This window comes from Somniosus microcephalus, unplaced genomic scaffold (assembly GCF_052327205.1).
Source record: "Somniosus microcephalus isolate GS21.2 unplaced genomic scaffold, FLI_Smic_1.0 unresolved_chr1, whole genome shotgun sequence".
NCBI lineage: Eukaryota > Metazoa > Chordata > Chondrichthyes > Squaliformes > Somniosidae > Somniosus > Somniosus microcephalus.
Genome location: NW_028225179.1, coordinates 163002700 through 163015911, shown reverse-complemented (window position 1 = coordinate 163015911; position 13212 = coordinate 163002700). Strand labels below are relative to the sequence as shown.

The window sequence follows — 13212 nt, the reverse complement described above, 5'->3', positions numbered from 1 at the left end:
AAGATCACCTCTCATTCTTCTAAACTCCAATGAGTATAGGCCCAACCTGCTCAACCTTTCTTCATAAGTCAACCTCCTCATCTCTGGAATCAACCTAGTGAATCATAGATACATAGAAACATAGAAGATAGGAGCAGGAGTAGGCCATTCGGCCCCTCGAGCCTGCTCCGCCATTCAATGAGATCATGGCTGATCATCCAAATTCAGTACCCTGTCCCTGCCTTCTCTCCATATCCCTTGATCCCTTTAGCCTTAAGAAATATATCCAACTCCTTCTTGAATATATTTAATGAATTGGCCTCTACTGCCTTCTGTGGTAGAGAATTCCACATGTTCACCACTCTCTGGGTGAAGAAATTCCTCCTCATCTCAGTCCTAAATGGCTTACCCCTTATCCTTAGACTGTGACCCCCTGGTTCTGATAGAAACATAGAAGCTAGGAGCAGGAGTAGGCCATTCAGCCCCTCGAGCCTGCTCCGCCATTCAATGCGTCTCTGAACTGCCTCCAATGCAAGTATATCCTTCCTTAAATAAGGAGGCCAAAGCTGTACGTGGCACTCGAGGTGTGGTCTTCACCAATACCCTGTACAGTTGTAGCAGGACTTCCCTGCTTTTATACTCCAACCCCCTTGCAATAAAGGCCAACATTCCATTTGCCTTTTTGATTACTTGCCGAAAGTAGAACCCGCCTGTATTTATCCCATTGAAATCCACACAGTGATGCTGGTTGAGGGATAAACATTGGCCGAGGACTCCAGGGAAGAACTCTTCTTCAAAACAGTGGCTGTGGGATCTTTCACCTCTATTGTTCTAAACTCCAGGGAGTACAGGCCCATTCTACACAATCTCTCCTCATAGGACAACCCTCTCATCCCAGGAATCAATCTGGTCAACCTTCGTTGCACCGCCTCCAAGGCGAGCACATCCTTCCTTAGATAAGGAGAGGGCCTCGGTTTAGTGCCTCGTCCGAAAGACAGCACCTCCGAGAAGTGAGGGAGGCGGAGTAGAAGTTACGGTGGCCGTCACCAGTGAGCCGGAACGGTTCCGTGCGTTTGTAGGGCTTTCGCCCTACCATTACCGCAAGACAGGTCTCAAGCCCGGGGGTCTAGAACCAGGGCTCACAGGATAAGGGGTCGGCTATTAGGACTGGGATGAGGAGAAATTTCTTCACTCAGAGGCTGGTGCATCTTTGGAATTCTCAACCCCAGAGGGCTGTGGAGGCTCAGTCGTTGAGCATATTCAAGACAGAGATCGATAGATTTTTGAATATTATGGGATATGGGGATAATGCAGGAAAGTGGAGATGAGGTAGAAGGCAGCACGGTGGCATAGTGGTTAGCACTGTTGCCTCACAGCGCCAGAGACCCGGGTTCGAATCCGGCCTCGGGTGACTGTCTGTGTGGAGTTTGCACATTCTCCCCGTGTTTGCGTGGGTTTTCTCCGGGTGCTCCGGTTTCCTCCCACAGTCCAAAGATGTGCGGGTTAGGTTGATTGGCTATGATAAATTGACCCTTAGTGTTAGGGGGATTAAATACGTGGGGTTACTGGGATATGTGTTGGTGTAGGGGTTACAGGGATCGGGTGGGATATGTATCGGTGCAGGCTCGATAGGCCGAAATGGCCTCTATCTGCACTGTGGGGTTTCTGTGATTTCTGTGATCTGTGAAGATCAGCCATGATCTCATTGAATAGCAGAGCAGGCTCGAAGGGCCGAATGGCCTACTCCTGCTCCTATTTCTTCTGTTCTTATGTTCTTAAGCCCTTTACTTCCAAGGGCTTCAACGCCCATCACCACCCCCACTCTATTAAGACAGAGGGCCGATGGCCTGCAGACACATCCAGCAGCTCAGTACATAAGAACATAAGAAATAAGAGCCGGAGGAGGCCATACGGCCCCGCGAGCCTGCTCCACCATTCAATAAGACCATGGCTGATCATCGACCTCAACTCCACTTTTGCCCGATCCCCAAATCCCTTGATTCGCTAGAGTCCAAAAATCTATCGATCTCAGCCTTGAATATACTCAAAGACTCAGCATTCACAGCCCTCTGGGGCAGAGAATTCCAACAATTCACAACCCTCTGAGTGAAGAAATTCCTCCCCATCTCGGTCTTAAATGGCCGACCCCTTATCCTGAGACTATGCCCCCTAGTTCTAGACACTCCAGCCAGGGGAAACAACCTCTCAGCATCTCCCCTGTCAATCCCCCTCAGAATCTTGTATGTTTCAATGAGATCACCTCTCATTCTTCTAAACTCCAGAGAGTATCGGCCCAATCTACACAATCTCTCATCGTAGGACAGCCCTCTCATCCCAGGAATCAATCTAGTGAACCTTCGTTGCACCGCCTCCAAGGCAAGTATATCCTTCCTTAGATAAGGAGACCAAAACTGTACACAGTACTCCAGGTGTGGTCTCACCAAGGCCCTGAACAAGGAGCAAGTGTGACTTGTTGGGGTAAAAAAACCCAGGCAATGAACATCTCCAACAAGTGAGAGTCTAACCACTGCCCCTTGACATTCAACGGCATTACCATCGCCGAATCCCCCACCATCAACATCCTGGGGTTCACCATTGACCAGAAACTTAACTGGACCAGCCACAAATACTGTGGCAACAAGAGCAGGTCAGAGGCTGGGTATTCTGCGGCGAGTGTCTCACCTCCTGACTCCCCAAAACCTTTCCACCATCTACAAGGCACAAGTCAGGAGTGTGATGGAATACGCTCCAGTTGCCTGGATGAGTGCAGCTCCAACAACACTCAAGAAGCTCGACACATTTCAGGACAAAGCAGCCCGCTTGATTGGCACCCCATCCACCACCTTAAACATTCACTCCCTCCACCACCGGCGTACCGTGGCTGCAGTGTGTACCATCTACAAGATGCACTGCAGCAACTCGCCGAGGCTTCTTCGGCAGCACCTCCCAAACCCGCGACCTCTACCACCTAGAAGGACAAGGGCAGCAGGCACACGGGAACACCACCACCTCCAAGTTCCCCTCCAAGTCGCACACCATCCTGACTTAGAAGTATATCGCCGATCCTTCATCGTCGCTGGGTCAAAATCCTGGAACTCCCTCCCTAACAGCACTGTGGGAGCACCTTCACCACACGGACTGCAGCGGTTCAAGAAGGCGGCTCACCACCACCTTCTCGAGGGCAATTAGGGATGGGCAATAAATGTTGGCCTTGCCAACGACGCCCACATCCCATAAAAACAAATTTTAAAAGGTGGACATAAAAGACCCCACTGCACTATTTGGATTTCTCCCTGGTGCCCCGCGTCAGTATTTATCCCTTAATCAACATCACTAAAACAGAATCTTGTGATTTAATCGAGCGTCTTTTTCCACTGGTCTCGTGCAGGGAGTTCCGTTCAGAGAACATACCTGAAGATAGAGAGTGTAATAAAACACCCGAACTACAACCTGACTGGGAAGGCGGAGAAGAGCATCCGGGAGTTTTACGATTACGACATTGCCTTGGTTAAGTTAGAGAGAAAGCTGAACTTTACAACATACACCAGGTAAAAGAAAAAACAAAGAGAAATCCTCTCTCTGCTTCGACGGGATTGATTTCCGAGGGTTCCCCCAGCCCCCTGCCTCTCTCTCTCTCTGTGTGGAGTCTTGCTGTGGGTGGGACTGAGGGTCGGCGTGGGACTGTCACTTACTCTCCCTTCTAGACGGGCTCAGCACAGGGAGCATCCCACAATGCACCGACAGTCTCGGCTAGACGGGTTCCACACAGGGAGCGTCCCACAATTACACCGACAGTATCTATAGGACGGGCTCCACACAGGGAGCGTCCCACAATTACACCGACAGTATCTATAGGACGGGCTCCACACAGGGAGCGTCCCACAATTACACCGACAGTATCTATAGGACGGGCTCCACACAGGGAGCATCCCACAATTACACCGACAGTATCTATAGGACGGGCTCCACACAGGGAGCGCCCCACAATTACACCGACAGTATCTATAGGACGGGCTCCACACAGGGAGCGTCCCACAATTACACCGACGGTATCTATAGGACAGGCTCCACACAGGGAGCGCCCCACAATTACACCGACAGTATCTATAGGACGGGCTCCACACAGGGAGCGTCCCACAATTACACCGACAGTATCTATAGGACGGGCTCCACACAGGGAGCGCCCCACAATTACACCGACAGTATCTATAGGACGGGCGCCACACAGGGAGCGTCCCACAATTACACCGACAGTATCTATAGGGCGGGCTCCACACAGGGAGCGTCCCACAATTACACCGACAGTATCTATAGGACAGGCTCCACACAGGGAGCGTCCCACAATTACACCGACAGTATCTATAGGACGGGCTCCACACAGGGAGCGTCCCACAATTACACCGACAGTATCTATAGGACGGGCTCCACACAGGGAGCGCCCCACAATTACACCGACAGTATCTATAGGACGGGCTCCACACAGGGAGCATCCCACAATTACACCGACAGTATCTATAGGACGGGCTCCACACAGGGAGCGCCCCACAATTACACCGACAGTATCTATAGGACGGGCTCCACACAGGGAGCATCCCACAATTACACCAACAGTATCTATAGGACGGGCTCCACACAGGGAGCGCCCCACAATTACACCGACAGTATCTATAGGACAGGCTCCACACAGGGAGCGTCCCACAATTACACCGACAGTATCTATAGGACGGGCTCCACACAGGGAGCGCCCCACAATTACACCGACAGTATCTATAGGACGGGCTCCACACAGGGAGCGCCCCACAATTACACCGACAGTATCTATAGGACGGGCTCCACACAGGGAGCATCCCACAATTACACCGACGGTATCTATAGGACGGGCTCCACACAGGGAGCGCCCCACAATTACACCGACAGTATCTATAGGACGGGCTCCACACAGGGAGCGTCCCACAATTACACCGACAGTATCTATAGGACGGGCTCCACACAGGGAGCGCCCCACAATTACACCGACAGTATCTATAGGACGGGCTCCACACAGGGAGCGCCCCACAACTACTCCGACGGTGGTGTTAGATGGGCTCCACGCATACAAAGAAAAGCTTACTATGCCTATTCTACCCGGTAGACCTCAACGTACATGGGTGTGATCAGATTTCGATATCAATGCTGGTTGAAGGAGGTTTTTCCAAGTGAGGTTCGATTGGTTTTTGTAAATGAGCCACTTCTTTCTGTAAATTCCTTGCCTTCGGCCCTGCGTGCAGTGCGACTGACCAACTCTCTCCCCATTTTCTGCCCTCAGACCAATCTGCCTGCCCTGCACGTCCGAAACCAGCGTCGCTTTGCGGAAAGCTCAGAAGGGAACCACTTGTGCTGATCACGGTAATCATCAGTCGCGTCGTATTTCGCTTCCACCCCACCTCATCCATGTTGGACATTTTGGAGAGTTACGGGTTAATGATCGAGGTGATCTGACCCCTCTTCTCCCTTCTTAGGCAGTCCCTCGGAATCGAGGATGACTTGCTTCCACATTAAAAATGAGTTCTCAGGTGACTGATGAGTCCAACCTACAGTCTGTCACAGGTGGGGCAGACGGTGGTTGAAGGGGCGGGTGGGTGGGGTGCTTGGGTTGACGTGCGCTCCTTGCACTGCCTGCGCTTGGCTTCCGCTTGCTCCCGGCGAAGAGACTCGAGATGTTCGGCACCTTCCCGGATGCTGGGCGGGCTCAACAAGGTCAATCAAGTTAAAATCGCGTGGATTGGCCGCATCTCAATGGAGGCGGGACTACAACCCCGAAAGTTGTAGTCCCGCCTCCTTCCCGACTTCTGAATAAAAATCACCCCCATAGAGTCATAACAGCACTGAAGGAGGCCATTTGGCCCATCGAGTCCGTGCCAGCTCTCCGTAGAGCAATCCAGTCAGTCCCATTCCCCTGCTCTATCCCTGTAGCCCTGCAAGTTTATTTCCCACAAGTGCCTATGCAGTCTCCCCTTGAAAACGCTGAGTGTCTCCGCTTCCACCACTTCCGTCGGCAGCGAGTTCCAGGTCCTCACCACTCGCTGCGTAAAAAAGTATTTCCTCACGTCCCCGCTGTATCTCTTGCCCAAAACCTTAAATCTGTGTCCCCCTAGTCCTTGTACCATCAACTAGTGGGAACAGCCTTTCCCCGTCTAGCCTATCCAAACCCGTCATAATCTTGTACACCTCTATCAAATCACCCCTCAACCTCCTTTACTCTAATAAAAACAAATCCAGCTTCTCCAACCTGTCCTTGTAGCTAAGATCCCCCATCCCCGGAACCATTCTGGTAAATCTCCTCTGCACCCTCTCAAGGGCCTTCACATCCTTCCTAAAGTGTGGTGACCAGAACTGGACACAATACTCCAGTTGTGGCCTAACCAGCACTTTATAAAGATTCAGCATAACTTCTCTACTTTTGTACTCAATACCTCTATTTATGAAACCCAAGATCTCATATGCTTTGCTAACCACTCTCTCAATATGTCCTGCCACCTTCAGGGACCTGTGCACATTAACTCCCAGGTCCCTCTGTCCCTGTACACTCTTTAAAACTGTGCCATTAAGTGTATATTGCCTCTCCCTGTTCCTTCTGCCAAAATGCATCACCTTACACTTCTCTGTATTAAATTCCATCTGCCACTTGTCTGCCCATTCTGCTAGCCTGTCTATGTCCTTTTGTAGTCGATTGGTATCCTCCTCACTGTTTGCCACACCCCCAAGTTTGGTGTCATCGGCAAATTTAGAAATTCTACTCTGTATTCCAATATCCAGGTCTTAACTTTACCAACCTCTCCTCATAACTGAAGCCCCTCATCTCTGGTAACCTCCTGGTAAACCTCCTCGGTACCTCAGCTCACCAACACATGGCCGGGAATGGTGGAATGTTAAAAAATCCGGGCAGCGCAAGAGGCCAGAATTGGAGGAGCGCAGAGATCTCAAAGGGTTGCAGGGCTGGAGGTGGTTACTGAGATAGGGAGGGTTGTAGGGCTGGAGGTGGTTGCAGAGATAGGGAGGGTTGTAGGGCTGGAGGAGGTTGCAGAGATAAGGAGGGTTGTAGGGCTGGAGGAGGTTACAGAGATAGGGAGGGTTGTAGGGCTGGAGGAGGTTACAGAAATAGGGAGGGCTGTAGGGCTGGAGGAGGTTACAGAGATAGGAAGGGTTGTGGGGCTGGAGGAGTTTACAGAGATAGGGAGGGTTGTAGGGCTGGAGGAGGTTACAGAGATAGGGAGGGTTGTAGGGCTGGAGGAGGTTACAGAGATAGGGAGGGTTGTAGGGCTGGAGGAGGTTACAGAGATAGGGAGGGTTGTAGGGGCTGGAGGAGGTTACAGAGATAGGGAGAGTTGTAGGGCTGGAGGAGGTTACAGAGATAGGGAGGGTTGTAGGGCTGGAGGAGGTTACAGAGATAGGGAGGGTTGTAGGGCTGGAGGAGGTTACAGAGATAGGGAGGGTTGTTGGGCTGGAGGTGGTTACAGAGATCGGGAGGGTTGTAGGGCTGGAGGAGGTTGCAAAGATCTCAAAGTGTTGTAGGGCTGGAGGAGGTTACAGAGATAGGGAGGGTTGTAGGGCTGGAGGTGGTTACAGAGATAGGGAGGGTTGTAGGGCTGGAGGAGGTTACAGAGATAGGGAGGGGCGAGGAGGCCATGGAGGGATTGGAAAACAAGGATGAGAATTTTAAAAATCGAGGCATTGCCAGATCGAGAGCCATCGTAGATCAGCGAGCACAGGGGTGTTGGGTGAACGGGACTTGGTGCGAGTTAGGGTACGGGCAGCAGCGTTGTGGGTGAGCTCAAGTTTACGGAGGCTGCAAGGTCTGGTCTATTGGTTCTGAGGTACCTATGCGAAGGCAGTTTGAGCAGTCTATACATAGTTCCAATTGGACATGGGCAAGCAGGACAAAGCCGCCTCTATTTTGGCACGAGAGTCGTAGATTGGTTACAGCACAGAAGGAGGCCATTCGGCCTGTCGAGCCCGTGCCAACTCTCTACAAGAGCACTTCAGCTAGTCTCACTCCCCTGCCCTTTCCCCATAGCCCTCCACATTTCATTCCTTCAGGGACTTATCCAACTCCCTTTTGAAAGCCGTGATTGAGTCTGCCTCCACCACCCTTTCAGGCAGTGCATTCCAGCTCCTAACCACTCGCTGAGATTAAAAAGTTTTTCCTCATGTCGCCTTTGGTTCTTCTGCCAATCACCTTAAATCTGTGTCCTCTGGCTCTCGACCATTCCGCCAATGGGAACAGTTTCTCTCTATCTACTCTGTCCAGACCCCCTCGTGATTTTGAACACCTCTATCAAATCTCCTCTCGACCTTCTCTGCTCCAAGGAGAACAAACCCCAGCTTCTCCAGTCTATCCACGTAACTGAAGTCCCTCATCCCGGGAATCATTCGCGTCAATCTTTTCTGCACCCTCTCGAAGGCCTTCACATTCATTCCTTATTAGTGTGGAGAGTCAACAGGGCACAAAGCTGTCTCGTGGGATTGGAGGAACTCCTACTGATGCAGGGAGGTGCTGTGCTGAGGTACATTGGCCCAGAAATTCGGGTCAGGGGCTTCCCGCGGGTGGAAGCCTCCGACCTGCACTTACCTTGCGCGCCGGCCATTGAGCTGTGGGCCCGCGTGGGATTCCGATCCTGAGCCTCCTCCAGCTGCCGGCGCGCAGTGCTTGCGTATCCCAGGGGCGCAGTTAGTTCGATGCGTCCCCTGGGATCACGTGGGCCATGGAGAGCCAATGGTAGCAGGGAATGCTTCATTCATAAAATTGACAGGAAGAGCTTTAAAAACTATAAATACTATAAGTCCCAAAACATCACTAAAACTTCAAATAAATTAAAAGAAAAACATCACATGACCATTGTTGGCATATTTACTTTGCGTCTAACTATGATTCACTTGACATGAGAGTGCTGGCTCTGGTACTTGGATAGATTATTCTTGACCATTCTCCTGCCTCACGGTGCCAAAAACCAAAATCAACAAATGGAAGTTTCATAAATATATGTCTTTGTTGCAGAGAAAGAACTTCTGTCGTCTCTGGGAACTGTTAAAGCAAAGTTTATTCAGAAACTTCACAGCAAGCTGAACTTGAAAACCGTGAAGATAAAGACTGGTAAATCAGTGAGTGAAATTACATATGAATAGCCTGCAATTTCCGACATATCAATGTCGAGCGGCGATGAAGGATTTTGACCCAGCGACGCTGAAGGAACATGTCCGAGTCAGGATAGTATGTGTGACTCAGACACAGTACACCGGTGGTGGAGAGAGTGAATGGTTAAGGTGGTGGATGGGGCACCAATCAAGCGGGCTGCTTTATCCTGGATGGTGCCGAGCTTCTTGAGTGTTGTTGGAGCTGCACTCATCCAGGCAAGTGGAGAGTATTCCATCACACTCCTGACTTGTGCCTTGTAGATGGTGGAAAGGCTTTGGGGAGTCGGGAGGTGAGACACTCGCCGCAGAATACCCAGCCTCTGACCTGCTCTTGTTGCTTGGATTGGGTTACGTTGGACTGGGGTGGGTTGGAATGGATTGGATTGGGATGGGTTGGATTGGGATATATTGGGTTGGGATGGATTGGGATATGTTGGATTGGGATGGGTTGGATTGGGATGGATTGTGTTGGGATGGGTTGGATTGAGATGGATTGTGTTGGATTGGGATGGGTTGGATTGGATTGGGATGGGTTGGATTGTGTAGGATTGGGATAGGTTGGATTGGGATGGATTGTGTTGGATTGGGATGGGTTGGATTGGGATGGATTGTGATGGGTTGGATTGGGTTACGTTGGATTGGGATGGGTTGGAATTGATTGGATTGGGATGGGTTGGATTGGGATATATTGGGTTGGGATATGTTGGATTGGGATGGGTTATGTTGGGAATGGTTGGATTGGGATGGATTGTGTTGGATTGGGATGGGTTGTGTTGGATTGGGATGGGTTGGATTGGGATGGATTGTGTAGGATTGGGATGGGTTGGATTGGGATGGATTGTGTTGGATTGGGATGGGTTGTATTGGGATGGGTTGTGTTGGATTGGGATGGGTTGGATTGGGATGGACTGTATTGGATTGGGATGGGTTGGCTGAAGCTTTGGCGAGTTGCTGCAGTGCATCTTGTGGATGGTACAGACTGCAGCCACGGTATATCACTGGTGGAGGGAGTGAATGTTTAAGGTGGTGGATGGGACGGCGATCAAGCAGGCGGCTTTGTCCTGGATGGTGTGGAGCTTCTTGAGTGTTGTTGGAGCCGCGCCCATTCCTGGCATTTGGTTCAGAGGTGAGGGGGCTACCACCTGAGCCAATCCCAACACTCACCGCAAAAATACAGGTGGAGGCTGTTAATTCTTCGATGTATATTTCAGGAACGAGCTTTGTGTGAACAGGATGCCCTCAAGGCTCCCGTATACGTCAACGTGAGTGATGTCAAAGACGTAGTCACTGACCGCTTTCTGTGCACAGGAGGAAGCAGAAGTAGCGACGAGGCCATTAGCTGCAAGGGTAAGTGTCCTGGTCTTGCCCAGTTTCCTACTCTCCTCTCCTAAAGCCTGGAATTCTGTGCTGGGCTACAGTTCCATTGCTGCCAGATACCTTTCCCAGCCTCCCATTCCTCAGGCCTATGCAGTGAGTGCCGCCTGCCTATTTTACAGTCGAGCCCGATCCTGCCCTCACTAAGACACCAGACCAGGGTGGAGTGCTCCAAGCGTTCCTTTTAATGTGATATATGTTCCAGCTCCGAGGACGTTGCCTGGGCTGGGGAATTTTAGCTATGAGGAACGATTGGATAGGCTGGGGTTGTTTTCTTTGGAACAGGGGGGACCTAATTGAGGTGTATAAAATTATGAGGGGCCTAGATAGAGTGGATAGGAAGGATCATACGAACATACGAATTAGGAGCAGGAGTAGGCCACTCGGCCCTTCGAGCCTGCTCCGCCATTCAATAAGATCATGGCTGATCCGATTACTCCATTCCCGCCTACCCCCAATAACTTTTTGTCCCCTTGCTTATCAAGAATCTATCTACCTCTGCCTTAAAAATATTCAAAGACTCTGCTTCCACAGCCCTCTGAGGAAGAGAGTTCCAAAGACTCACGACCCTCTGTGTGAAAAAAATTCTCCTCATCTCTGTCTTAAATGGGCGACCCCTTATTTTTAAACAGTGGCCCCTAGGTCTAGATTCTCCCACAAGAGGAAACATCCTCTCCACATCCACCCTGTCCAGACCCCCTCAGGATCTTATATGTTTCAATCAAGTCACCTCTTACTCTTCTAAACTCCAGCGGATACAAGCCTAGCCTGTCCAACCTTTCCTCACAAGACAACCCGCCCATTCCAGGTATTAGTCTAGTAAACCTCCTCTGAACTGCTTCCAACGCATTTACATCCTTCCTTAAATAAGGAGACCAATACTGTACACAGTACTCCAGATGTGGTCCCACCAATGCCCTGTATAAGTGAAACATAACCTCCCTTTTGTATTCAATTGCCCTCGCAATAAACGATAACATTCTATTAGTTTTCCTAATTACTTGCTGTGCCTGCATAGTAACCTATTGTGATTCATGCACTAGGACACCCAGATCCCTCTGCATCTCAGAGCTCTACAATCTCTCACCATTTAGATAATATGCTTCTTTTTTATTCTCCCTGCCAGAATGGACAACTTCACATTTTCCCACATTATACTCCATTTGCCAGATCTTTGCCCACTCACCTAACCTATCTGTACCCCTTTGTAGCCTCCTTATGTCCTCTTAACAATTTACTTTCCTACCTATCTTTGTGTCATCCGCAAATTTAGCAACCATACCTTCGGTCCCTTCATCCAAGTCATTTACCCGCCCCTTCAACCACCGTCTGCCCCACCTGTGACAGAGACTGTAGGTCCCGCATTGGACTCACCAGTCACCTGCAAACTCATTTTTAATGTGGAAGCAAGTCATCCTCGGTTCCGAGGGACTGCCTAAGAAGAAGAAGAAGATAAATTGTAAAAAGATCTATTTCCCTTAGCAGAGGGGTCAATAACCAGGTGGCATTTATTTGAAGTAATTGGTAGAAGGATTAGAGGGGAGTTGAGGAGAAATGTTTTCACCCAGAGGGCGGTGGGGGTCTGGAACTCACTGCCTGAAAGGGTGGTAGAGGCAGGAACCCTCATCACATTTAAAAAGTACTTGGATATGCACTTTGTTATATCCGAGTAGTAAGGTCCAATTAATTGATGTGAGACTTCAGGAACTCAAAACTTTACTTTTAATTTACACAGAATAAGGAGAGAACAGAGCTCTTACAAGGCACTTCTAATTCTACTGCACGATGCATCCAAGATGGATGATCCTATGAGTCATTCTACCCATAATGCAACATTACCTTAAAACACTGGTAAATGAACCCTTAACATTTGTCTCCCTCTGGTGGATAACTTAAGCATTACATCCGAGATGACTATACACTTGAAGTGCCGTAACCTACAAGGCTACGGACCAAGTGCTGGAAAGTGGAACTAGGCTGGATAGCTCTTTGTCGGCCGGCACAGACACGATGGGCTGAATGGCCTCCCTTCTGTGGTGTAAACTTCTATGATCCCACCTCCAGCCACCCAATGGCCCCTATGAAAAGTGAGATTTCCGATTAGTGTTGAACTAGGGGTGGTTCTGTGCCCACTCTGAAATGGGTTGGACCAGCCAAACCCATCTCGCCCAAGACGGCTGAGGGGCAATCTTGTGAGGCGAGGCTCCCAGTATGGAGCTTTGCTGGACGGGAGCACAGGTCGCAGAATCGGCCCAACAGTGTTAAAGCCGGATCTCCAACCCTCGCTGCCTCTGGGAGTGGAGTTTCACAAAATGACCCATCAACAGCCAGCAGACAGAGGGCCATTTGAAGGTACTGACTCTTGTATTCCATTTTTTTTAAAGGAGACTCAGGAGGACCCTTGTACGTTCAAAAGCTGTATCGATATATCCAGGTCAGTATGCAATAAAACCGCGGAGATTCGAAGTGCACGGGTCAGCCACACCTTACTCAATACTGGTGCAGTCTCACAATTTTAAGAGTTAAAGGGCTTGACTCGTAAAATGTTACCCGATTGGTGCCAGATCTGAGGGACTATGGCTGACCTTCGACCTCAACTCCACCTTCCCACCCTTGATTCTCTTAGTGACCCAAAATCTGTCCATCTCAGGCTTGAATCTACTCAACCACTGAGCCTCCACAGCCCTC

General features: G+C 50.1%; 1 protein-coding gene across 2 annotated transcripts in view; it reads left to right on the top strand.

The window, feature by feature from the left end:
• LOC147096438 (complement factor B-like) overlaps positions 1-13212 on the top strand; it is a 78271-nt gene that overhangs the window by 58961 nt on the left and 6098 nt on the right. For both annotated transcript variants that reach the window (XM_085975211.1, XM_085975212.1), the window contains 5 exons: positions 3368-3527; positions 5285-5364; positions 9014-9117; positions 10362-10497; positions 12909-12958. In XM_085975211.1, coding sequence (XP_085831337.1) covers positions 3368-3527; positions 5285-5364; positions 9014-9117; positions 10362-10497; positions 12909-12958 — 530 coding nt within the window. The remainder of the gene's footprint in view (positions 1-3367; positions 3528-5284; positions 5365-9013; positions 9118-10361; positions 10498-12908; positions 12959-13212) is intronic.